The sequence below is a fragment of the Megalobrama amblycephala genome, linkage group LG3, assembly GCF_018812025.1.
Source record: "Megalobrama amblycephala isolate DHTTF-2021 linkage group LG3, ASM1881202v1, whole genome shotgun sequence".
NCBI lineage: Eukaryota > Metazoa > Chordata > Actinopteri > Cypriniformes > Xenocyprididae > Megalobrama > Megalobrama amblycephala.
Genome location: NC_063046.1, coordinates 48,468,096 through 48,493,762, shown reverse-complemented (window position 1 = coordinate 48,493,762; position 25,667 = coordinate 48,468,096). Strand labels below are relative to the sequence as shown.

Sequence of the window (25,667 nt, the reverse complement as noted above, 5' to 3'; positions counted from 1 at the left end):
CTCCATCATTTGGCGGTAAGTTGCCATCACTTTGAAGAAGAAACTCTGTCATTGCACCGTAAAATGCTGTTCTTTTTGGCAGGAGGGCTGCAATCACTGCATGGCTTTGGCACTCTCATTTAGCAGTGGTGTCATTTCCATTGCAAAAGTGAGAGAAAAAGAGAGAGAGAGAGAGAGAGAGAGAGAGAGCAGGTACTGTGTGGAGCTGCTGAGATGGCTGGGTGGGTTAGGTAGAGTCATTGATGGAGGAAATGATAGGGAGAAGAAGGACCATAAAGCTGAAAGACAGAGAGCAGGGCGGGCAGTGAATAATATAGGCTGAAAGTGTGCTCTGTATTAGCTGTTGTATAGAAAGAAAGACCTGGTACTGAAAACTAAACAATATCTGTATACAGCTGACTCAGACAGAAGTACATTAGAAGAGGACAAAAAACATTTAGCTAAACATGAAACAGAATTTGGAGTGGCCAACCAAAGTACTGTAAGAACCGAGGCTGTGGTCACTGGTGAGTACAGCAGTGGTATTGGTGGTTATTTCTGCAGCAGTAACTGTGGCAGTAATTTATTATCAGGGAAAATAAGAAAGAGAACTATATTTATGGTGCTAATGTAGCAACACATTAGCAGTTACAGAATTTGTAGTATTAGAAGCACTTGTAATACAGGAGAACTGTAGTAGCAGTGCAAACAGTGGCAGCAGTATTAGAAGTAACCATATTGGTTGTATTAGTAGTGCTAGCCTAATTAGTTATAAGAAGCCTAATACAGAGAACCACATTATGAGTGCAAAGGTAGCAGCAGTATTAGCAGCAACTGTAATTGTTATACATTACTAGTAGTAATCCCTAGACACATTTTTATAAAATGTGCATAAGGTAATTAACATTCACAAATAAGATTACACTACTGTTCAAAAGTTTGGGGTCAACTTTTTTTTTTAAAGAAAGAAATTAATACTTATATTCTGCAAGGATGCCTTAAAATGGTCAAAAAGTGACCACTTCTTAGGTGTGTTGAAAGCCATGCAACAGTCATTTACACACACATGTAAACGAGTGGTGTAACGGTTCTCGGTAAAAAAAAAAAAAAAAAAAATTCAAACCGTACCGTTCGGCACGCACTTGCACCACGGTTCATCTCATATCTGACGATGCATTCGCATCTATAATATGGTTTGTTGAAAATAAATAAAACAGACAGAGTTAGGCTAATGTATGTTTCTGTCAATGGATATGCATTCTCGTATGCTCTATCTATATGACAAGTCACTTACGCCGTCATCACCTGAACAGCACACTTTGCTATCTGTGTTTAAACTAAACTCATTTAAGCCTTGCCAATTTAAACATTCAAGACCAAGTGAGAAGATTTGTGCACTCATCCGAAGCGTGGAAGCACGCAAATATTGAGTTCTCTTTCAAGTCTTGCTTGAACGGACAAATTCATAGAAAAATTATGTCAACATGCCCGTCTTGGCGAGTATCCTAGCAAACATAGAAGGATATGTCTTAAGTGAATTAAACACTCGAAAAAGAACGCATGTGTTCAGTATCAATGTACTGATCCATGCATTATGTCTTAAAGTGACAGCATCCTAATATTCCTGCTGCCTATATGTTTTTAAGGGTAATCAAACAACAAAAGACAAGGAAATCACTCACTGATCTTGACTGAATAGCTTTTGTAAATTGATTAATAAATTATAAAGATTAATCTTTATTTAAGTTAGACAGTGAAGACTATACGCAATATTATTTTACATTTGATTCAATTTCCTGAAAACTACAGTTAGATACCTGAAAAACCTGAAAAGAACTGATTATTTTATTTGCTCTACTGTATTTATTTGTGCTGTTGCAGTAGTCCCTTTTTTCCCTGAACATAGCACATACCGACCCTTACAGAAACCGTGACCCTAAAACCGTAATAAAAACAGAACCGTAAGTAATCTGAACCGCTGCACCCCTAATGTCTCTCAGCCACTGTATGTATGATCTCTCATATGAAAGCCCATGTGCTAAAGCAAAGCAGTCTCATGAATTGCGTTCGTGAACGCGTCATCACTGTACTAGTATTTCGCCACATCACATTCTGTGAAACCGCAGCACTGTTATACAGTGGGACCAGTTTAACCAGTGTTTGTTGAGGTGGAGTTACATGAAATCCTTTTCATGTGTGAAGGTATTCCACGCAGACTATACACGGCAACAGTTAGATGCATATTAAGTGATTTTCTCTAAATTTTAATGCAGGAATTTTTTATTCATTTATTTATTTTTTTGCCAGTGAAATCACTTGATCTCACCAATCCACCCCTTCTGGCTACGTCCCTGAGTGTATATTAGCAAACAGCCATTCATAAATTAAAAACCTAATTAGTGCTAATAAAGGACGGGTTTCATATTTTGTAAATGTAAATTTGGTTGTGTATTTGCAAATTGGATTTTGTGAATATTAATCAGCTAATAAGTCTGTGAATTGGTGTTTGCAAATATATAAACTTTTTTTGTGAATATGAATTACCTTACAAATTTGGGAATCTTAGTAATTCTGAGACTAATTTATCTCCATATTAGTAGTGGTGGAATGCAGATAACCGTAGTAACAACGATAAAGGTAAAAACAATGGTAATGGTCATATTTAGTATTGCTAGTAGTGCAGAGACACATAGTATCAGTGATAAAATTAAAAATAATCTTAGCAGTAACAGTATTCTTTGGATTAATAGTGGTACCGCAGTAAAACAATAAATAAATCGTATACATCAATAGTATATTCCTGCAAGTTTCAGAAATGCAGTTATAGGACCCTAGGGGGATTTTTTTGTGTTTTTTGTGACAGTGGCACCCATCCAATTTTACTCCATCAGAGGAGACCCATTTTGCAACTTATTTTAGAAGTAAGAGCAGGCCATTTTAAACTTAAAAGTGCAAAATTTTCAGTGTCGCTTCCAGTTATTTTAGCTATGCAAAAACAGTTCATTATCCTGCTTGATGCTGCAAACTGGAATTTGTTAGCATATTATTTTAATTTTTTATCGAAATCATAAAAACTATTTTTAGGGCAAACAAGTTTACTACTCTTTACTGGTCGCACACCAGACGAGAAGCACCACAGCACCCTGCAGATAATGAAACGGAGTCTCTCATATATGCAGAAAAAAATAAGGTCTTTCTTTCCAAAAAAAAAAAAAAACAAACAAAAACTTAATTTAAAACCAGAATATGGACTCATATTTTTAAACAAATTAGGTTAAAGGTGCCCTAGAATTAAAAATTGAATTTTCCTCTGCATAGTTAAATAACAAGAGTTCAGTACATGGAAATGACATACAGTGAGTCTCAAACACCATTGTTTCCTCCTTCTTATATAAATCTCATTTGTTTAAAAGACCTCCGAAGAACAGGCGAATCTCAACATAACACCGACTGTTACATAACAGTTGGGATCATTAATATGTACGCCCCCAATATTTGCATATGCCAGCCCATGTTCAAAGCATTAGACAAGGGCAGGATGTCTGGATGTGCACAGCTGAATCATCAGACTATGTAAGCAAGCAAGAACAACAGTGAAAAATGGCAGATGGAGCAATAATTGACATGATCCATGATTACATGATATTTTTAGTGATATTTGTAAATTGTCTTTCTAAATGTTTCATTAGCATGTTGCTAATGTACTGTTAAATGTGGTTAAAGTTACCATCATTTATTACTGTATTCACGGAGACGAGAGCCGTCGTTATTTTCATTTTTTAAACACTTGCAGTCTGTATAATTCATAAACACATCTTCATTCTTTATAAATCTCTCCAATAGTGTGTAATGTTAGCTTTAGACCATTAGCTGCAGCCTAGCTACTATCAAACTCATTCAGAATCAAATGTAAACATCCAAATAAATACTATACTCACAGGAATCGATGTATGCATACAGCATGCATGACGAACATCTTGTAAAGATCCATTTGAGGGTTATATTAGCTGTGTGAACTTTGTAAACGCAAAGTTCGTGCGTGCGATTTAAAGGGGCCGCAGCATGAATCGGTGCATAGTTAATGATGCCCCAAAATAGGCAGTTAAAAAAATTAATTAAAAAAAATCTATGGGGTATTTTGAGCTGAAACTTCACAGACACATTCAGGGGACACCTTAGACTTATATTACATCTTGTAAAAAAATGTTCGATGGCACCTTTAAATATTTCAAGAGAGTTACCAACGGATATGTTTAGGGGTTGGTTATGAAAATATATAAATAACATTTCAATAACTAAAATAAAACTAATAATTAAAAAGTAAATCGCTTCTGAAAATGAATAATACAAATATAGAATTGAATAGTAAGTGCAACAAAATAGTATAAACTGCTAGCACATACAAAAAAAAAAAAAAACTAGGGTCCTATAGGATTACAGTCCTTAAACTGCAGTCACCGGTATTGCAGGATCATGCTACTCGTTGTAATAGCAGTGGTAGTAGCAAAAATGGCAGCTGCAGTGATAATACCAGGTTTAGTAGTAGCAGTAATACTATTACTAACAGTGGTGCTGGTAGCAGTGGCGATACTGATACGAACAGTGCGGCACCCAACAGAGTGTAAGCAGAGATAAATCACTGAAGAAGCTTAATTATATTTGAAAAGATACGGCACTCCATATGTCACTGCTGACCGTATAAATTCTCAGAGTTATGGTGTGTAAAGTGGATGGGTGCTGCTGTAATACACTGCAATCACAGTGCAGCTCTAAGTGGCATGTTCCTGTGCTGTAAGGAACAGAGCAGAACTCAGAAAGAGAGAGAGAGACAGAGAGAAACGATGATTAAGGGCTACAGTACTTGTGGTGGAGCTGGGAGGTGTGCAGGTAGATCTCTTTCCAGGCCAGGCAGCACTGGATACAGTCATTCAGAATCTGCTTGCTGGAGATCACATAACCCGAAAAGATCCTGTCCAGAGAGATCTCCCGACAGCACAGGCGGATGATCTCATTACTCATCTGCAAAAAAAACAAAAAAACAAAAACACAACATTGTATAGATCCTTTATGTAAGTTAAACACGCAGTGATCCGAGTATGAATCTGTCTTTGTGTCTGTATCTACTGCATGTCAGGATGTTCAGCCTTATAACTGAGGATTTGCACATGAATGTTTTGATGAGAGAACCACATTGACTGTACTAAAGCAAGCACAGACAGGTGTGTGGTTTAATGTGCTCTGCATTCACGTGTAGATTAACCTTGAGTACAGACTTTTCTATGAATGAGACAGGATTTGCTCCTGTTAAAATCCTGGCTTTTGTGGCTGGTGTCACTAAGACCTATGCGCCTTACAAAAACAGAGATCATTGTATAGAAACGAGCAAAGAATAAAATGAAGAGAAGGCAACAAAGAGGGGAGAGGAAGAGAGGAGAAGAAAGTGTAATTATGTCTGATGATGTATATAATGGAGGATGTGAAACGACGGATTTCCATTCATGTTTAGTTTCTTTTGACAGAAGAACCCCATGCAGCACTGAAATGAATATGTGTGAGAGAGAGAGAGAGAGAGAGAGAGAGAGAGAGAGAGAGAGAAAGTAGCTGTATATGTGTACATCTGTGGGAAAAGGGAAAAAGAATGTGGAAATGTAAATGTGGAAAAACAGTGTGTGTGTGTGTGTGTGTGTGTGTGTGTGCGTGCGCGTGTGTGTGCGTGCGCACCATGCTGCAGTAATGTGTACAACAGCCTGATTACAGTGCCAGGCAAATTCCTGTTTTAATGAAGGAGGCACAAAACAAGAGGAAATTAAATTGATATGTAAATGACTCAAAATTCTCATTTAAGCAAAAGGTTAAGAGAGCCACAGAATTAAACAGCTTTTGAGTTCATAATATAGATTTTTTTCATTCCTCTCTTTACAGAAAGAAAAAGGAGCTTCTGTGAATGAAGACAACACATGTCCCAATGCTTCGTCTCAAGAGATTTCTAAGGCCTTGTTCAATCAGAGACGTTTCTTCCATTTTTGTCCCAGCAGCTCTTGAAAATCAGCAGAGAAGCGCGTCTTAACTTTGGCGCAGGAAAAAAAAAAAACTAGATGGAGCTGAAAGTAAGGTTAGGTGGATGTAGGAGGTAAGAATAGATGACAGGCGCTGAGCTTTAAGAAACCCTGGCAGATGGTGTTTCATATCAGGAAATAGACGGTGGAAAGCAGACGGCATATAGAGCTGTGAGTCTCATGCACGATATAACAATGGGCACATCAGTCTCAGAATTCCAGCACAATTAATACAAATTATTCTTTTGAAGGCCTTATGTATTTGAACTCTTTCTGTACCTCTGTATAATTCTCTTAGTATTAAACGGAAAAAAAGCACACGGGAGTCCAGAGTCCATGGCCCCTAGCGCTGGCTGATTGGAAAATGATATTAAATCCAATGTAGGCTCTACCAGCCTACAGAGAAATAGAAATAGGACGGGGGGAAAAACAAACCAAAAACAAATAAAAGAAATGCTGAAGCCCTGAGGGAGAGACAAAGGAAGGTGGTCGTGACGCACACATACAAAAACACGCACAAACACACACATCCTGACTCAAATGCCCTCTGATTGGAAATTATTGGCTGGAAAGCTCTTGACTGGAAACTGAATCAAGAAAGCAAGTTCTGCTCCACGTCTTTTTTTTTTTCTCTACCACCTCACTTTCTTTCCTTCCTCACTGCAAGCACAATAAAATGCTTCCCTGCTGAAATAATCAGGTTTCTCATGTTATTTTACATCTTGGAGGGGGAGAAACCCTGTAAAGTCTGAAAAAGAGTGCAAATACCAGGGCCCATTTCACCTTCATTAAATACAGCACTGCTAACACGCTATTGCACACAGCCAATAACAACAGAGCACTGGGTGGACTTTACAGTCCATTTAGATGTATTTGTATATGGGCGTTGACAGAAATCACCGTTACACTCTGATTTTAGAACAGTTTCCTCAATTTCTTCTGAAATGTTTCATTTCGAATTTGGTCAGGGGATGTTGATCCCCCATCAGTCCTATAGGACCGTGGGCCAAATCTGTGGACCAGGAACATGATCCAAGTCACTGAGTATTAATGGAGCTTAGCGGGTGATTTAAACTCACAGTACATTCATAGCACAGTGGAACAGCCATGAGAAAAATGGCAACATTACTTTATAAAATAACAATAAAAACATAAAGATCTCCACAGAGAGGGCCTATATCAGTCACTGGAATCTTTCACTCAGGCAAATAGAAATTCAATTTTCCAGCAGAAAAAAAAAAAAAAAATGCATGTAAACTGATGAAAGCTGTTTTCATTGCAGGAGAAGAGAACTTTCTTTCACTTCAAAAATCATTATAGTATAACCTGAGCCGTTTTATAAGCACAAGCACTGACCTAACACAATAGAACTTTTCACATCAGATAGTCTGTGTATTTCACAAGGTAAGAACAAAGTGCAGAGAGCTCACTTGACTGAACCACAGGCATTTGGCCTGGGTAAGAATGCATAAAGATTTACAGAGTTGTGGCTGAACTGAAGTACATTTCTGACAGATTTAAAGAAAGGCTCTGGATATGCCTGTCTTTTTGGTTAGAGGGTGGCATTGCAATGACCAGCAGAGCTTGCGTTAAAGAGGTAGTTCACCCAAAAATTAAAATTCTGTCATTTTTTTACTTGCCCTCGTGTCATTCCAACCCCGTATCTGTAACTTACTTCTACAATTTTTTTTTTAACTGTTTTTGTCTATAAACCACACTGTCTTGTACTGCATAAACAAACAAACAAAAAATTAAATGTATATCAAGTAACTTTTGAAAAAAAAACCTGCATGCATTTTGCAGAAGAACATTGTTTTTAGTTGTGCTTTGGCTCTGCGTGACTGTGCAGATGAATATGATTATCCTATGCTCATAAAACATTCATTACTAGGCTTAAGAGATATAACCAGCTTATTTAACCTATTTATGGATATGACAAGTCACACACAGAGGTGAGTGACGTATGTACGCAATTTCCAGTGAAAACCATCCCATCAGGTCTAACATATAAACACTTACAGTCAAACCAAAAATTATTTTTATTAGTGGGTACAGGACACTATAGTTCATTTATGTAAGTGAGGATAGCAAAATAAAGTAAACTGTGACATATTATACCCAATAATTCTTCATACAGTTGACTACCCGTAAAATTGATAAAAATTTGGAACCAAAAATTATTCAGACACTTTGACCTGACCATGTTTTGCTTAAGTGTTATCTGATATAATTAAGATTATTTTTTTCTGACACAGTTTAACTCTGAGATCTTGTCATATTTTATTACCATTTTTTTAAAATATAGACTGCATTAATGAATGAAATGTTCAAGGTGTCTGAATAAATTTTGGTTTGACTGTATAATAGGCTTGCCATATTGAATCAGGGTAAGACAAAAACATATTTTGGAAGTAGGATTGACAATGTATTATGTGATGTATTATTTAAATATTGTTAATTATATGAAAAAACTAAAAAGTTACAGTGTACCTTTAAAAAATAATCTGTAAAATGTAATTTTTACAGAAAAATGCAACAGTAAAAACCTGTAATTGGTTACCTTATTATAAATATATTAGTTACATTTTCAGGTAGCCTACAGTACAAAAAAAAAGTTAAATGGTTTAACATTGCATTACAATTATACTGTAAAATACTGTCAAATTCACGTTTTTTTGTAAGTAAAAAACTATAAAATACCATATTGACACATCACATATATATATATTTTTTTTTTTTTGCTATCAGTAATGTACATTGGAATGTTGTTTATTTTATTATTATTTAGTTTAAGTTTATTGCATTATTTTAGTGTGTGTCACCATGATGATGTTTTGTCTTTGTGTGAGGGTGTATCTTTATTGTGTTCCATGGAAGAAAGAAAGTCATAGAGGTTTGGAATGACATAAGGGTGAATAAGTTTCACTTTTGGGTGAACTGTCCCTTTAAGTTGGAACATAAGGGAAACAAAAGGGGGAAAAAAGATTGTTCAGACTTGAACTCATTAAACATGCAGGTCAAAGGTGCAAATATGACCTCAGAGAATAAAAATGGCCCTTTGGAAAACAATTGCTGATTTAATGTGGGCATTTCAGCATGTGCGTATAGTCTCACCCCTCAGGAAACAATTAGACCAAATGTTTTTATAGCAGTCCGATTTGCCTTGATGTGTTTTCAAAGAAGAGAATGAAAAAGAGGAAAAAGAAAAATGAAACAGACAAAAAAAGAGAGAGAAACAAAGTGGCAGTAGTACCATGCGATTCCTGCAGAGGAAGGGTCAGAGCGTAATTACAGAAGGTTAAACGGTTTCCCTGATGCTCTCAAGGAGCCAGGGATGGAAATGAAAAGCAAGTGAACCGATGCGAGCGGGTGGCGTAGAGACGCAAGGCCCCGCTCCTCTGATCTGAAGAACACGTGTTACATGTGCTACGCTACTGCGGCTGATGGCTTATCTATGTGGCGGAGCCCAAAGCAATCCGAACTTTGATGTGCAGGAAGCAGAGGAGGGGGGTGTGGGATCCAGGCAGCAGGTACTAGTATGACTGTATAGGTCTGTGTGAGTAGATTGAGGGAAAACATCTGAGCATGAGAGCTTAGCTGATTCATACAAAATTATGCATGAAGTGATTGATTGCCTAAGCAAAGGGTTGTGCATAACAATAAAAAGGTGTAGTGGATCTTCATTGTCTGAGCATTGAAAATCAATTCACTCATGTGATATTATAAAGAGATAACCTATCATATATTGCTTTACTCAATCATTCCGCACAGGCAGCTTGCATTTGTAGAATGTTGCACATGATGTTATGATACTAAATAAAAGGATTACATATTATATATAATGGAATATTTTGTGAGCAATTGTGAGCTTTTATACAACAGTTCAATAAACAAGTTAATATTAAAATAACGTACATTTTTGAAAATAACTCCAATTTGAAAATTATTCCAAATGAAGCCACGGCAGATTTAACCATTGTGTGTCTCTGAGCAAATAAACAATATTAGTGTTCCTGATTGAATCAGTTTATTGGTAAAATCATGTACCTTGGATAATAGAGCTGTGATCCTGTCACGAGTGTTGTAGTAGCTGGAGTTGAGCCATATCACACGGATGAGGTTGAGGATGTGAGCGAGTTTGGGTACGATCTCATGAGGTTTAAGCTGAGCAAGCTCCTCACAAGGCTCTTTCAGTAGGGACAGAAAGGAGATATTTGACTGAGCCTGCAAAGTGCTATCCTGGGGATCAAAACAAAATACCAATGTTACTTCAACACATACAGACAGACAGACAGACGACAGAGAGAGAGATAGAAAACAGAAAGACAGACAGACAATAGATAAACTGACAGACACCACTTAACATCACCTAAACCAGATCAAATAATTGAGAACAAGAGTGTTAAATTGCCCCGATTTTACTCACCAGTTGCATAAACTGCTTAAACTTGTCTTTGAAAGTAAAGGCCAAGTATGATAATAACCCATAATTTGTCTTCTGCATTTAAAGGGTTAGATCACCCAAAAATGAGAATTTTGTTCTTTTTCGAAACACAACTGAAAATTGATTTGATGAAATCTTAGAGCTTTCTGTCCCTCCATAGACAGCTACGCGACTACCACTTTGATGCTTCAAAAAGTCCATAAAGAGACTGTAAAACGAATCCATATGAATTGAGTGGTTTAGTCCAGATTTTTTGAAGAGACACGATTGCTTTATATGATGAACAGTTTGAATTTAGGCTCTTATTCACTCATAAACATTCATCAACTCACACATCAGTTGTAGTAAAAGGAAGTTCAAGCATGTTTGCTTGACGCATGCAAGAACCACAGCAAGTTTGAGCTTCCGGAAGAGGTTTGTTCGGTTGAGCTTTTGTTTATGTTCGCTGATCAATGTTTATATGTGAATAAAAGCATAAATTAAATATTTTCATCATATAAAATGATTGAGTCTCTTCAGAAAATTTGGACTAAACCACTCAATTCATATGGATTAGGTTTACGATCTCTTTATGAACTTTTTGGAGCGTCAAAGTTTCAGTTGCATAGGCTGTCTATGGAGGAACAGAAAGCTCGAAAAATATCTTCATTTGTGTTCTGAAGATGAACGAAAGTCTTATGCTGCGTTCACACCAGACGCGACTTGCGCGAATAAATCGCGCTATTCGCGCGTAGTTGGACGCTTGAACATTTTGAGTTTACTCGCTTCATTCGCGCGTGAAAATCCCTTCACAGACGCGAATTCGCATCATGAGAGGGGCTCTCCCGCTCCTTTATGTATCCCAGACTCTCCCACTGCTTTCTGCACACTTCCTCTGAATAAACACAACTTGTCAGTGGGGAAATAATTGTAAATTACAGCGAATAAGCTCAATTGGTCATCTTTAGTTGGCTTGTAGTCTTAATATGTATATATATATATATATATATATATATATATATATATATATATATATATATATATATATAGCTCAAATTGAGTAAAGACCGTTTTTTACAACTTATCAGATTGTCCGACCTCCTCACTAATTTTTTTTTCAAACACGATCCTTTTTATTTCTGTTTCTGTTTCTATAAATGTATGAAGATGTATAGCGACGATGATTTTGTCCTCCATTGTTGTTTCGAATTTCTGCCTCAGCTCGCTACGTCACGTCACTACTAGAGCAATTCCTAATTGGTTAATGCGGCGCGGAAATTCGCCAAAGTTCAGATTTTTCAACTTGCGCGATTCGCTCAATTCGCGCCGCGTCTTTCGCGCGAATCGCGCCGCAGGATGTCAATTCGCGTCTTTGCATTGACTTAACATGTAAATCACTCGCGCTTACCGCTTCATTCGCGTCCGGTGTGAACGCACCTTTACGGGTTTGGAATGACATGAGGGTGAGTAATTAATGACAGAACACACAACCTGCAAACTGTGGACACGTACACCTGGAGCAGTGGGCAGCCTTTTTTTTTTTTTTTCTGTGGTGCCCGGGGAGCGACTGGGGGTTAGGTGCCAGGTACCTCAGTCATTTCCTGCTGGTACTGAGAATCGAAACTGCAACCTTTGGGTGACCAGTCTGACTCTCTAACCATTAGGTCATGCCTAATCTAGTGTGAGTAGTGTGTTCACACTGAAAATTCCAAAAAGAAAAAGTGCACTCTAAATACCCGGACGATGCACTTAATTAACTGATAAAATGAAGCATAGAATGTTGGAAACTTAATGGGGAGGGACTATCAGACTCTGATGTTGAATGACAAAATGCTATGTTTATGCAACTGGCCCCTGAAGTCAATTTGGACAGTTAAGGTCAACTTCAGTGACAACTGAATAAGCTTAAAGGGTTTTACCCAAGTGGGACTTGTTCTTGGATCAACATTCTTTTGTTGAGTGCCAGCATACACAACAGTGGCTGTTACGGGACAGTGATCAGGCACATAGCTGACTCTACAACGTCACTATTACAAGCATCTATGGGTGCCCCTGAAGGTCAAATAGACCTGATGTTTAATTATTTCACTCTGGTCACATTGATTTTTTTCAGAGGCTTTGGAGATTGTATGAAATGAAGGACGGCAGTTGCTGCAGCCTTGCAGTTTTGCGCAGTATGAAGCTGGAGGCATAACAATCAAACCAAAAAAGGACACGTGTCCTCTGCACTGATGCAGGACCAGCTTCCTTTACCTAAACCCCAATCCTGAGTTATTATAAGAACAACCATTAACTGGTCTAAAATCAGTGTTAAAGGGCAATGACGGTGCGACACTAAGCGCTGAAGTAGAGCTGACAGACAGGCTCCGTCTCTCATTGAAATGAGAAGCCGGGCCAACTCTTAACAGCGAAGACCGAATGTGAGACGGCCTCATTTCCGAGGGGTGAGGAGAAGCTGTTCAGAAGGTGCATATAAATCATCAACAGCCAGAGAATGTTCTTGTTCAGCCCATTACCCCTCAGCTCAATTCCTGCTATGTAGCCCTGCACACTTTTTCACACACTCATGGACACACACACACAGGTAGGTACTCGGTTGTACCTGGATCTGCTTGGCTAGTTCACAGAAGGGTGGGATGTAGGTTGATGTGTAGAGCTGCAGAATTGCCTGTATATGACAGACTCCCGGTTTCTGCAGCTGCTTACTAATGCTGTCCAGATCAGCGCAGCGGCTCTTCCAGAAAGAGATCTCCTCCAGCGGCCCTGAGGTGTCTCCTATGTCGCTCATGGATTGAGAGCTCAGCACTGCTTTTATCTGACGTGTCCAGTGGATCATCACCACTGGGGATAGAGAGAGAGAGAGAGAGAGAGAGAGAGAATGTAAGAGGCTGCATTATATTTAATTGGACAATTAGGCTTGCATGGAATCTCTGGCCAAAGAATTCCACAGAAAGTTCTGTTTCACAAAAACAATAAGCAGCACAACAGTTTTCATCATTGAGAATAATAAAAAAAAATGCAGCAAATCAACATATTAGTATGATTTCTGAAGGATCATGTGAGCCTGAAGACTGTAATAATGATTCTGAAAATTCAGCTTTGCATCACAGGAATAAATTACATTTTAAAATGTATTAAATTGAAAATAGTTCATTTTTAGTGGGCTCCACAAATATTAGCATGGATATGAGCAAAACTGACTGAAAATTTGTTTTTGCAATTTCTCCTCTTAGTCTTTCATTTGAAATATCCACAAAAATGTAACCTTTCATTAAAGTCAAATAACTGAAAGAAAAAAATTCTTATCATAAAACAAACACTTTTTCTAAAACATAATGCATCCCTTCATTCAACCTCCCAAGATAACAGCTCTGGATTTTCTCCTATAATGCATAATTAGGTTAATTAACAAATGGCAAGAGTTTTGAGACCATTCTTCTATACATAATCTCTCCAGATCTTTCAGATTCAGAGCTCCATGGTTATGGACTCTTTTCTTCAGCTCATCCCACAGGTTTTTATAGGATTTTGGGCCCAGGGACTGCTATGTCCATGGCAAAAACTTCATTCTGTGGTCAGTGAACTATTCTGTTGTTTATATTGAGATGTGCTTTAAATCACTGCCATGCTGAGAGATCCAACCATGGCCCAGTTTAAGCTTTCTGACAGGGACAGTCAGGTATTGATTCAATATCTGCTGGTACTTGATGCAGTTCATGATACCGTGTATCCTAAGTTGTCCAGGGTCTTTGGAAGAAAATTAGCCCCATAGCATTAAAGATCCACCACCATACTTCACAGTGGGGATGAGGTACTTTCTACACGGCTATGTTTCCATCCATGCCAAACCCACCTCTAGTGTTTTTCCAAAAAGCTTTATTTTGGTCTCATCTGACCATAAAACCCAGTCCCACTCTAAGTTCCAGTAACACCTGGCAAACTGTAGGTGCATCAGATTGTTATTTGATGTCACCAAAGGCTTTTTATTGCAACCTCCCCAAACAAGTTGTGGTTATACGTCTGATCATAGTTTTGGAGACTTTCTGACCACAAGACCCAACTAGCATCTGCAACTTTGATCCTTACAATTTGTTTGGCAACTCAAGCCATCCTCCTCAGTGCGTGTGGGGCCAATATAGACACACGCCCTCTTCCAGGTAGATTATTACCATCACATAGTGGTACAAATGAGTATTCCAAAAATTCAACTATTATCTTATAGCCATTCCATGATTTGTGCAGCTCAACAACCTTTTGTCACACATCATGACTGTATTCTCAGGTCTTTCCCATAGTGATGGATGACTATAGGAATTTGGCCTGTGTGCCATTTCATATTTTGGCGTCCGAGTAAAACAGGATGTCATGACTTATCATTTAAGTGTTCCTGATCACTAAGGTGAACTTAAAAACACCATATGAATGAGAATATACTTCAGTTAGATTTTTAATCATTAGAATGTGTAGGGATGCCAATGATTTGGCACACATATTTGGAGAAAACCATATTTATTTTATTTATTTCACATTTATATTTTGTGTTAATTGACTTCAATTAAAGGTTAGATTTGTGAATCTTTTTTCTTTTGAATGAAAGTCTAAGAGGAGAAATGACAGTTCATTTTATTTATATTTACCGGGGTGCCAATATCTGTGCAGCCCACTGTAAATTGTAATAATATTTCATTATTTCATAATATCACTGTTTTACTGTATTTTTAATCAAATAAATGCAGCCTTAGTGAATATAATAGACTTTCAAAAAAAAAAAAAAAAAATCTTACTGACCCCTAACCTTTGAACAGTACATTTTAATCACATGCACTAATGAATCATGCAAAAATGTTGTTTGTTTGTGTGAATGGAACTGGTGTTAAACTGAATGTGTATTAAAGTTCCCCTTTGGTTAAAATCAAGTTTTTGATGTTGTTTGTATGTCTATGTTATGTTTTTAATATGCTTCAAGACAAACCATGAGCAACTTCACAAGTCAACCCCATTGCTGAGTATTTTCTCTATAAAACTGCAGTGATCTAAAGACAGTTTCAAAAACGCAGTTTGAAATCGCTAGTGTTTCTGACATCACAAAATACCTTGTAACCAAGCACGTCAACGTGCCGGTGGGCTTTAGCATTTCATTAACTCGGACCACTCTGAAGCATGGGGTCTCAAGAGAAGCCAGGTTATCATGGTATATTTTTCTGCTGATATGAAAAATCGAGTAGAAATAGCAATATGGTGGATATATGATGTATATTAAGATGTTATGATGAACTATATGTTTTTCTCCACTGACATTCTAAGTTGTTCAAAATGTTGATAAGGATGCTGATTTTTAGAAAGCAGCAGTCTGACTCTGAGATGGCGAATGGGAACATGGTTTGTGTAACATTAGCAACACATTATTAGCTGTTAACGTGTTCAAGCAAAAGGCCAATCATATTAATTACCGTTATGTGTCAGACGTTGTAAAGAGCGATACCATTGTGCAGTGTTTACCTCAGTAAAGTTGACCGAGTGGATCTCTGAGCTGATGCGAGTGAGTGTAGGTGGGGCTTATTAGCATATTCATAGATCTGTGTATACTAAATGAAGCAAGGGTTAGCATTCAAGCTATTTTATGGCATGAACTTTTCTTTCCACAGGAAAAAAAAAACATTTAATATGTCATTTTGGTGATCAAAGATGAGTTTAAGGGTTAAAATGATTGACTATAGGGGACTTTAAGAAAGGGTCGCATCTGACTTCATGTTGACTTTAACATAGTGGAGAAATTTAAAATAAAAGTGCTTAGAGGACAAACAGTCTCTGCTCTGCTGCCTGCTGTAAAAGACCATGAGTGGGGTATCCGTCATACTGTGTCCTGCAATTTTTTTTCAAAGTTAGCTTCTAAAATACCTTTTTCTCCAACACCTTCAAGTGCCCCCAGAATGTCCTTTTAACCCTGGACCCCTTCAGGGCCGCCAAATTTAATAAAGACTCCTTTAACTCTCTTAGAGCAGCATGGCAATGCTGAATTGAATTAGCCCTTTATTTTTGCCCTTCAGCTGTGGTTACTGTGTAAATCACACTCACAGGCTCTAGCCACGGACTGTCACGGTAGATGTAATTTCCTGCATACGGCATCTTATGTACTATTCACACTGTTCGTTCCTCAGTCCACTCCATCAGAAATTATTCAAGCTCTCACACCCCCATTTACACACACAAGCACCCATGCATACACACAGGGCCACAGTCTTACTCTCCAGCCTTCCCACCAGACTCTTGTTCGTGACGGCCTCCTCTGGGCGGTGCTGCAGAGCCTCCAGAGGGACGTAGAGCACTGTGCTGCCTAACTGTTTAAATCTGCTGTCTGTGGAGAAGAACAAAGTTGGACATCAGTAATCTGAGCCGTAAAAGTCACCCATACTAGCAACACCACATACATGTATACAGCAAATCCGGCCCACATTACGGTGCTTTGCATGCTGGTGAAATGAATCAACACAAAAGCATAAAATGGAAACACAATAAAAGTTTACTGCTAAGCTTTTATGCCTGTGTGGCACATGTCAGCAGTCACAAACGGTTTTTACAAATGCTGTTCATTTTCTTTGTGGCTTTCTGCAGTATCTGCTGCTCCTTCCAAGCCGGACATCAAAACGATGCTTGCTGCAACTACTTTAAACGGCAGATAAAAAGATAATAGAGGTCTGTCACATGAAATTGTTGGAAAAAGCAAAAGTCTGATGGAGGAAGACAGAAGAAAGAGAGTGAGATACAAAAAGTGCAAAGCATATTGAGAGATGAAAAGAATAAAAGGAACAAGGCCAGTGTGTATAAGTTAGACTAGCTGCTTCATTCTGTGATGGCAGAAATGAGACAGAGAAATAAAGAGAGTGTAGGAACACAATGACAGTATTCGATTGGCCTTAACAAGGAGAACAAAGACAAGCAAACGGGATACACCACAGGGAAAATAATGAGACATAAAAAAAAATAAATAAAAAAAGGCAGCAAGTGAATGAGTCAGCTGGCTGAGAAGTTAAAACTGTGTGTGTGTGTGTGTGTTTATGTGTCTAATCCTACAGAGTGTATGGTGTTGTTTTGTTAGTGTAAGAGTGGGTGTAGAGTGTCTATATTTATTCAGTACAAATTTCAGCCCAAATTCTTCAGCTTTGGTAAATGACAAAGATGAATTGGCAAAGCTTTACCTCACAGAGTAAGAATGAATGCTTGTGCCATTATTTTTGGAAAAGGCATGGCTAACATCAATATACCTGTGGCTTTTACTCACTCCTTTCATCTTGAATCTCAATTCTCTGAATATACTACTTAACCAGCTGAATACATGACTGAAGTATAAAGTATCTCTTTGTGACCTCACTGTTATGTTAGCTTAGTTAAAATGGATCCAAGGCAACTTTGCGGTATGGTATTTGAATCATCTGTACATACATCTCCATTGGCTTTGAAATGTATTTCTTGGCCTCCAGGCCTATCGCCTTGAAAAAGATCTACTGAATAAAGTGCTAAAAGAAGAGAACCAAAAGCCGAATTTTCAGAAGTGCTGAACGTCTTTCTGATTACCCGGGAGCGCTGTGGCAGTGCCTTTCCCCATATAAGAAGAGCCTGTGATTGGTCGCTGTGTTATTTCTGTTTAGTCAGAGTCGTGCTGCTCTGGGTGATGTGGGTGTGCTGATTGGACTGATGAGCATAATAATTGAACCATCACGGTGCTCCACTGTGCCAGGTGATTACCTCTGAATGGCTGACGGTGGAAGGAGCTCAGTCATAGTGCAAAAAACCCCACAAAAGCATTGATTCTAAATCAGCTATGCCTGTTAAGCTGATGGAGATCACATCAAAATACAAAACAGGAATCTGATCTCAGGTCAGTAGTGCTTAAGCTCAAGCTAATGTGAAAGAAACATATTTGAAGCAAGCCACTGTCTGCAATATGGATGAGAGGAAGGATCAATAATCTAAATGTGAACAGAAAATGGTAGCAAAAGATGAGTCAATGAACTTCAGTGAGCATGTATGAAAATAATAAAGCACCCGGGCTGCCCTCTGCAAACGGTTTTCAATGAAAAAGAAAAGTTCTGCGCAAAATGTGTTTTAAAACGATCAATTAATCAAGCTCCTTTCTGTAAATTTGTTAATAAAGCTTATTGGTGTAGGTTTAATAAGAAAATACTATTTTAGTCTTTCTACTTAAAAATTTCACATTTAATTCAATGTGTTCAAAGCATTTGTGAACCTGACAAGCAATTTCTGAATGAAAATTGTTCAGAGTGTGTACACAATTTTTAAAAAACAGCAATGACATCCTTCATGGCCCCCTTTTTCAAGTGTTATTTATGCATTACTCTGTCATTCTCCTACGCAGTTTACGTTGAAGACACAATGCACATGGAATTCTGACGTAGAACCTGGAAGGTCTGCAATGTGTCTTCAACATAAACTGCGTAGGAAAATGACACGGTGCAGATGAAATTGTTGAATAAAGTCGTTATTTTTGTTTTGCTTCATAACATTAAGGTTAAAGCACTGTAGTTACGTTGACTATTTTAACGATGTCTTTACTACTTTTCTGGAACTTGAATGTGGTAATTTCATTGCTTTCTATAGACCCCTTAATCGCCTACGTCACTGTGACGTCACCGCTCTAGCTGGAGGCAAAACATAAGGAAGAACTAATAGTGGGCGCGCTAAAAGTTTGAGGTTTTGACTTTAAAATGTCGTCTTGCTGTGTTTTTGACAGCCATAATACAAGGAACAGCACTTTTGGATCAAAACTAAAGTTTTACCAGATCCCGGCAGACATTCCTTCACAGAAATCAAGGAGACAATTGTGGTTTAATGCAATACGGCGTACAGACTGGATGGAGACGATCATAAATAATACTCGTGTTTGCAGTGCACACTTCATATCAGGTAAAATAATCGATGCATATGAACTGGTGTGTTGGTTTTAATTAATACAAATCAGCAAGTTTCTGTTTTATAGGTGAAAAGTCGCCAACTTTCAGCGCACTAGCTAGCTTAAATGTTAAACAAACATACAGCGATAGATGTGTGTGCTATCCTTTGAATGGTCTCTTAAAATAATCCACATTGCTAGCCATAATCATAGTTAGCCCAGCGTTAGGTTACATTAGACAATAAGCCTTGAAAAAATTCCCTGAACCACCCAAAAGTAATTCATATGTTGTCTAGGAAATATCCAAAACTTAATTTAATTTACAAAAATAGCTGTGACGGTCCCGCAGAGTCAGTGACTGTACATATTCGGACAGTTCTGAAGCTTCTTGTGCATCCATGTTTAATAAATCCCTCCTAAAACATGCTAGCTTACGCTTGTCAACATTGCGTCCGGCGTCTCTTTTTGCCTCCAGCTAAGCCCCGCCCACCAGGAAACGTTGCAATGTTTACAAACTTTTAAGGGGTCTATGAGAGATTAAAAAACCTCTCGGATTTAATCAAAAATATCTTAACTTGTGTTCCGAAGATGAATGAACGTCTTGTGGGTTTGGAATGACATGAGGGTGAGTGATGAGTAAAAATTTCATTTTGGGGTGAACTAACCCTTTAATGCTGTGCAAACTGTAAAGCAGGGGAGTCCAACCCTGCTCCTGGAGAGCTACCATCCTGCAGATTTCAGTTCCATCCCTGCTCCAACACACCTGTCTGTAATTATCAAGCAACCCTGAACACCTTGATTAGCTGGTTCAGGTGTGTTTGATTGGGGTTGGATCTGAAATCTGCAGGATGGTAGCTCTCCAGGAGCAGGGTTGGACACCCCTGCTGTAATGTGATGACAAATAACATGCGAGTGTATACAGAAGGTTACTGGTATGCTACCGACTGAGGAGGGCCCACACTAGATGGCACTGTAACTATCTGTCATTACCTGTAAGTTTAGTAATGAAGCGGTGCATTTCTACAGAGTAGTTGTTCTTGGCAGTCTCTGGCCAGGCAGTGCTAAAGGTGACCTGAGGGGAGTGAATGCCATTCATTAGCCTGAGGAGGCCCTCTATGGCTCCGCCCCTCACAGAACCAAACTGCACCGAGCTGCTAAAACTTTCCTCTGTGATTATACTGTTCTCCGCCCGGATGAAGTAGGACATATGCTCCACCACCTAGGGGGAGTGAGAGAGAGAAAGAGAGAGCGATGTAAGATGGATAAGTGGGAAAGAGAAAATGTTGGTAATTCATGTTGTTGAGCACTAATGGATCACCAGGGGTCATCACACACTGTTAAACAATGAGATCTTTGGTATCCTGGCAAGACACCAGATGCATTGGAAATGAACACAATGCATGAAGAATACATTTATTATGAAAGCTCTGCATGTTCCTTCATTAAATTGAAACTCAAAATATCATTAAAAAAACAAGCACGCTCAAACCCTGAATAATCTTCAGAGTCTTTATGAGATTGTGACACAAAAGGCTCCGATTGGAACATTAAATGTCATTTCTCGAAATAGAGCTGCAGCATACCTGAGCAGGCATGGCGTAGTCCACGCGTAGGCCGGTGAAAGGGTCATGGTAGACAATGAGAAGCCTGACAGAAGTGTCCGAGATGAATTTATCCAAGGCTCGCTCACTTTCCTCTGTCCATGACTCCTTTGATATACCACTCAATGCTAAACGCTGTTTAATTTTTTCTCTCTGGAGGAAAAAAAAGATTAGTGAATTATAAAAATCCATATTTTTTTTTTAAATATATACTTTTTTTATTCTAAGACAGAATTTTGTCAAATTTACACAATACACAACCACTTAAAAGTATTTTTATGTTTTTGGAAGACGTCTCTCACTAAGGTCGCATTTATTTGATCTAAAATATAGTAAAAACAGTAATCTTGTGAAATATTATAACAATTTAAAATAACTGTTTTCTATTTTAATATGTTTTAAAATTTATTCCTGTGATGGCAAAGCTGAACTTTCATTATCGTTACTCTGTTTCTCTTTCAGTGTCACATGACCCTTAAGAAAGCATTTGCTGATTTGGTGCTAAAGAAACATTACTTCTTATTATCAATTATCACAATTTTTTTCAGGATTATTTGTTGAATAGTTCAAAAGAACAGCATTTATTTGACATAGAAACCTTTTGTAACCAGTGTTGGGAATAACACATTACAAGTAATTTCAAGTAACTTTTTTCAAGTAACGAGTAAAGTAATGCATTACTTTTAAATTTACAACAAAATATCTTACTTTTTCAAGTAAATAGCGCAGGTTTCTTTGTTGAAAAAGTGAGTAGAAAATGACAACATAACGATGACATGTTTTGAAACCGGTGGAGACGACAGCACAGATTAAAGCCACGCATACCAGTCTCCTACATTTGCGCCGTTGCCTCACAAGACGCAGTAGTCCAGCATGGTATAAAGTATAAATAGTGCAAGTAGTGTGTTCGCACTGAAAATTCCAAAAAGAAAAAGTACACTTTAAATACCCGGATTATGCATTAAATTAACGGAGAAAACAAAGTGTGGAATGTTGGACACTTCATGCACTCAACTCTCGCAGCTTTAGTTACGTAGCGGAGGGGAAGGGGCTGTCAGACTCCGATGTTAAATGACAAAATAACCTTATACAATTCACACACTACATGGATGAGTACATAGTGCATAAGTACATAGTGTATAAGTGCATAGTGTATAGTGCGTCATTTGGGACGCAACTAAAATCTGTATTGCAAACTCCTCCATGTTGGGATTGCTGTTGTTTTTGGCGTATGCCATTGCCTACCAATGCAATGCCATAGAAACCAATGCAGATATTCATAAAAACGAAAGAGCAGCATGGACACACAAATCAAATCTGAACAGCTGCGATACACAATGCGGGCATCAATAATTTTAAATCAAATTCCTATATGATACACAAATAATCATATTTGGACTGACAGTGTGAACGTAGCCACTGGTTCACCTGACTGATTCGCTCAAAACACAGATTCATTCAGAAACGAAACACTGCTGTGTGTTGCTTGGAGATACACAATAGTTCTGCTCTGGCTTTAGTTAATATTTTTGCTGGCAAAATTGAGCAAAAACAGACAATATTGTGTCTAAAATATAACAATATTAACTTCTTATTTATTGAACTGTTGTATAAGATCAACATCACTTTTGCACTCGTGTGATATTGTTTAACTATATCATATGATATAAATTTAAAATAAAAGCAGGGGCATTTAGCCCTAATATCTTGAATTTTAGGGTCATACTAACTGCATTCTATACAGCACGAGGTGAGTTGTTGCCCTGCATTATGTTCGGCACCAATCAACTGTATGAAATGTAAGACGATCTACGCAGGTCTGGGGCGAGGCGGGTGTGTTAATTAACACGTTAATTTAACCGTCGTCAAGGACCCCAGAATAATATTGGCTCATTGGTATCATTAATGTCTTTGTGATAACCAAATGCATTCAAGAATAATTTTCTACTATGTTAGTTGACTTGTTCCCATAAAAGAAGATAATATATGTATAATATAACTGACAACATGACTGAATATTGGACATGTCAAATGTCAAAATATACAAATATTCGTATTCAGATATTTTATAAGGTCCCACTGGCATTACGTCAAGGACCACTGAGAAACCTGGTTGAGAAACACTGAATTAGACCACAGACTGGCCAAACTAGATGAAACATGATATGGTTTAACATTAAATTATACAGTGTGGGAGTATTTCACATGTCAAACTGTGAAACACTCCCATTGTCTTCTTAGAAGTTGCGTGACACGACGCAACACACTAATAATTAGGTGCACCTCTATGCTGAAAGCATCACATAACTACCATAAACATATTGATATCTGTCTAAAGGGCTAATGTCAGTGAATGTGCATTACTATAACAAATGTCATTACAACCAGCTCACCAGCTGCTTTTTCTACAGGGTCTCCCAGCAGGGGCGGACACACTGAGCCACTGCATGTAAATGCCATTGCCTTTTTCCAGCCAGAGGGCTGTAATTAATTCTATTAACCTCATTGATGAAAGGACAGAGAAGCTGTAAGTTCGCTGGCTAGCTCTGCCCACTCGCCCCTCACTTTCTCAGTCATCTCTTCCTCCCATGCTATTTGCATCAGCCATCATTTTTGACCAGGGGTTATCTATCTCGTTTAAGCCAAAGACCTCGTCATGCGTATGCATGAGCCTGTAACGGAAATTACAGTTCAACAATATGCTTCTCTTCTTCCTCTATTTTGAAGACCATTGGGTGGAATATATCAATGTTTCTCGAACTAGCTTGCTGCCATCCTCCGGATTTGTGTGATCGATGATGAGGTCTAATACGTGGACACGGCCCAAACAAGACCTTTAAGCCCACGGTGCATGTGGAGAGCGGATGAAATATTCACTCACATCATTAGAAGAACTCAATAACGCAGATATGAAAGCACTGATTAGTAAACCAAGACCGCAGGCGTGAGATTCAAGCGAGGGAAAAATTATAAATTGCAGATTATAATCAGATAAGAATCCCAATCATTGTGAGGTGATTTATCAGTGTCTGTGCCTAAAGGCTTGTAATTTAGCATGTATGAGTGAATTACCAGCCGTTTCGTGTAGGAATCTTCTACTTCTGCTGAAACATCCACCTCTGAGACAGGCTTCTCTATCTCAACTGGAAAAAAAAAAACATACAAATAATGCGAAAAATAATTCAAATTATTTATTAAATAATTCAATTAAATAATTTATTAAATAATTCAAACAACTATACATTTGGATATTGAATTTAGATAAATTGAGAATTACATTTTTTTATTTTTTTTAAATAGAGATCACACTTATTTCCAAAATTCTGAATAGACAACTAAAAAAAAATTATTGAATTAATTTGAATTGATATTTTAAAAATATCTCCTTAAAAACTGCGCTTAACCACGGTTTATCGTCACTCTAAACACCACCTTTAACCCCGGGTTATGAAACACTGCTCAGGAGCAAGGTTAGCACCGTTGTGACCTCCACATTGTGGTGCCAAACTTGTACAGTGTGAAACGATGCGGTGTTATAAGGTTACAACTAGATGCTTAGCAACCGACAACTAATCTTTGGGCAGTCACGGCAATCTCGTTTCTGCACATGATAGTAAAAATGTCAAACTGCAATGGAAAACGCGACAATTGGAGTGAGGAAGAGACCGTCATTCTTACCTTTAAAGTTCGAAAAGTTCACTCAGAAAAAAACTTAATATTACAGTTAGCAATGTATAATATGAGGAGTCGCAATGCTAGAGCCTTTATATAAAAAGGTCACGTGCTGCGTTTGTCCAGTCAGTTAAACTGACACCACAAATATGCAGATAGGGACTTTAACCCGGGGTTTAGGAATGTGCAGTGTGAAACGGTAGCTTATGAATACCCAGGATTAACTGTCAACCCCGGGTATAGTTTGAGCAGTGTGAAACATGAAAAAAAATAATTCCATCTACCAGGGGTTTAGAATGACCTAGGGTTAACTATTTCAAGTGTGAAAAGCCCTAATGAATGATTCAATGACTTACTCTCTCAATCACTTGTTTTGTTACTGAATGAATCAGTGTTTTTGAACAAATCTCTTGAATGAACGATTCAACAGATGTATTTGACTTAAAGCGGGGCTGCCCAGACCGATCTGTGTATGACATCAAAGTACTGTGAGAGCAATTAGAGAGCAGAGGGCTCCGTATGCTTTCGAATCCCTCTTGCAGTACTTACGTGTCATACACCGATCGGTCTGCGCAGCACCACTTCAAGTTGAACACACCTAATGACAAACATATTTTATCAGTCACTTTTCACCACCTACTGGTCTAACGATGTAATTGATATTTATCTGAAATGTGTCAATTTACTTTCAAAAGGTGATTTACTCTATTTTGATCACTACTGCAGGGACCAGTGTTTATATCCAAACTATAAACTTTCATCCCAGTACTTCTGTGATAATTATTATTGTAACACAGAAATAAAGATACTGTGGTTAAATAGTCTGTTTGTGAAGCTGTTTCATACCAATACATGACAACTGCTCTCTATGCACCAACACAGATTTGAATGTTCACTGTGATCTTACTTGTCAAAGGTTTATTAGACATAGCCAAATCGTTGAAACTTAGGAATAAGATCACGTGGGTGTTTAAATCGAGATTGCGATCTTTTAAGCATAATCGTGCCGCTCTAATGTGAATACAATA

At 38.0% G+C, this 25,667-nt stretch overlaps 1 protein-coding gene across 1 annotated transcript in view; it reads right to left on the bottom strand.

Moving 5' to 3' along the window:
• Positions 1-25,667, bottom strand: part of dnah2 (dynein, axonemal, heavy chain 2) — a 191,622-nt gene that overhangs the window by 162,076 nt on the left and 3,879 nt on the right. The window contains exons 3-9 of the mRNA XM_048185863.1: positions 24,040-24,110; positions 20,950-21,120; positions 20,357-20,585; positions 16,703-16,813; positions 13,061-13,299; positions 10,083-10,274; positions 4,841-4,998 (exon numbers count right to left, since the gene is read on the bottom strand). Coding sequence (XP_048041820.1) covers positions 4,841-4,998; positions 10,083-10,274; positions 13,061-13,299; positions 16,703-16,813; positions 20,357-20,585; positions 20,950-21,120; positions 24,040-24,110 — 1,171 coding nt within the window. The remainder of the gene's footprint in view (positions 1-4,840; positions 4,999-10,082; positions 10,275-13,060; positions 13,300-16,702; positions 16,814-20,356; positions 20,586-20,949; positions 21,121-24,039; positions 24,111-25,667) is intronic.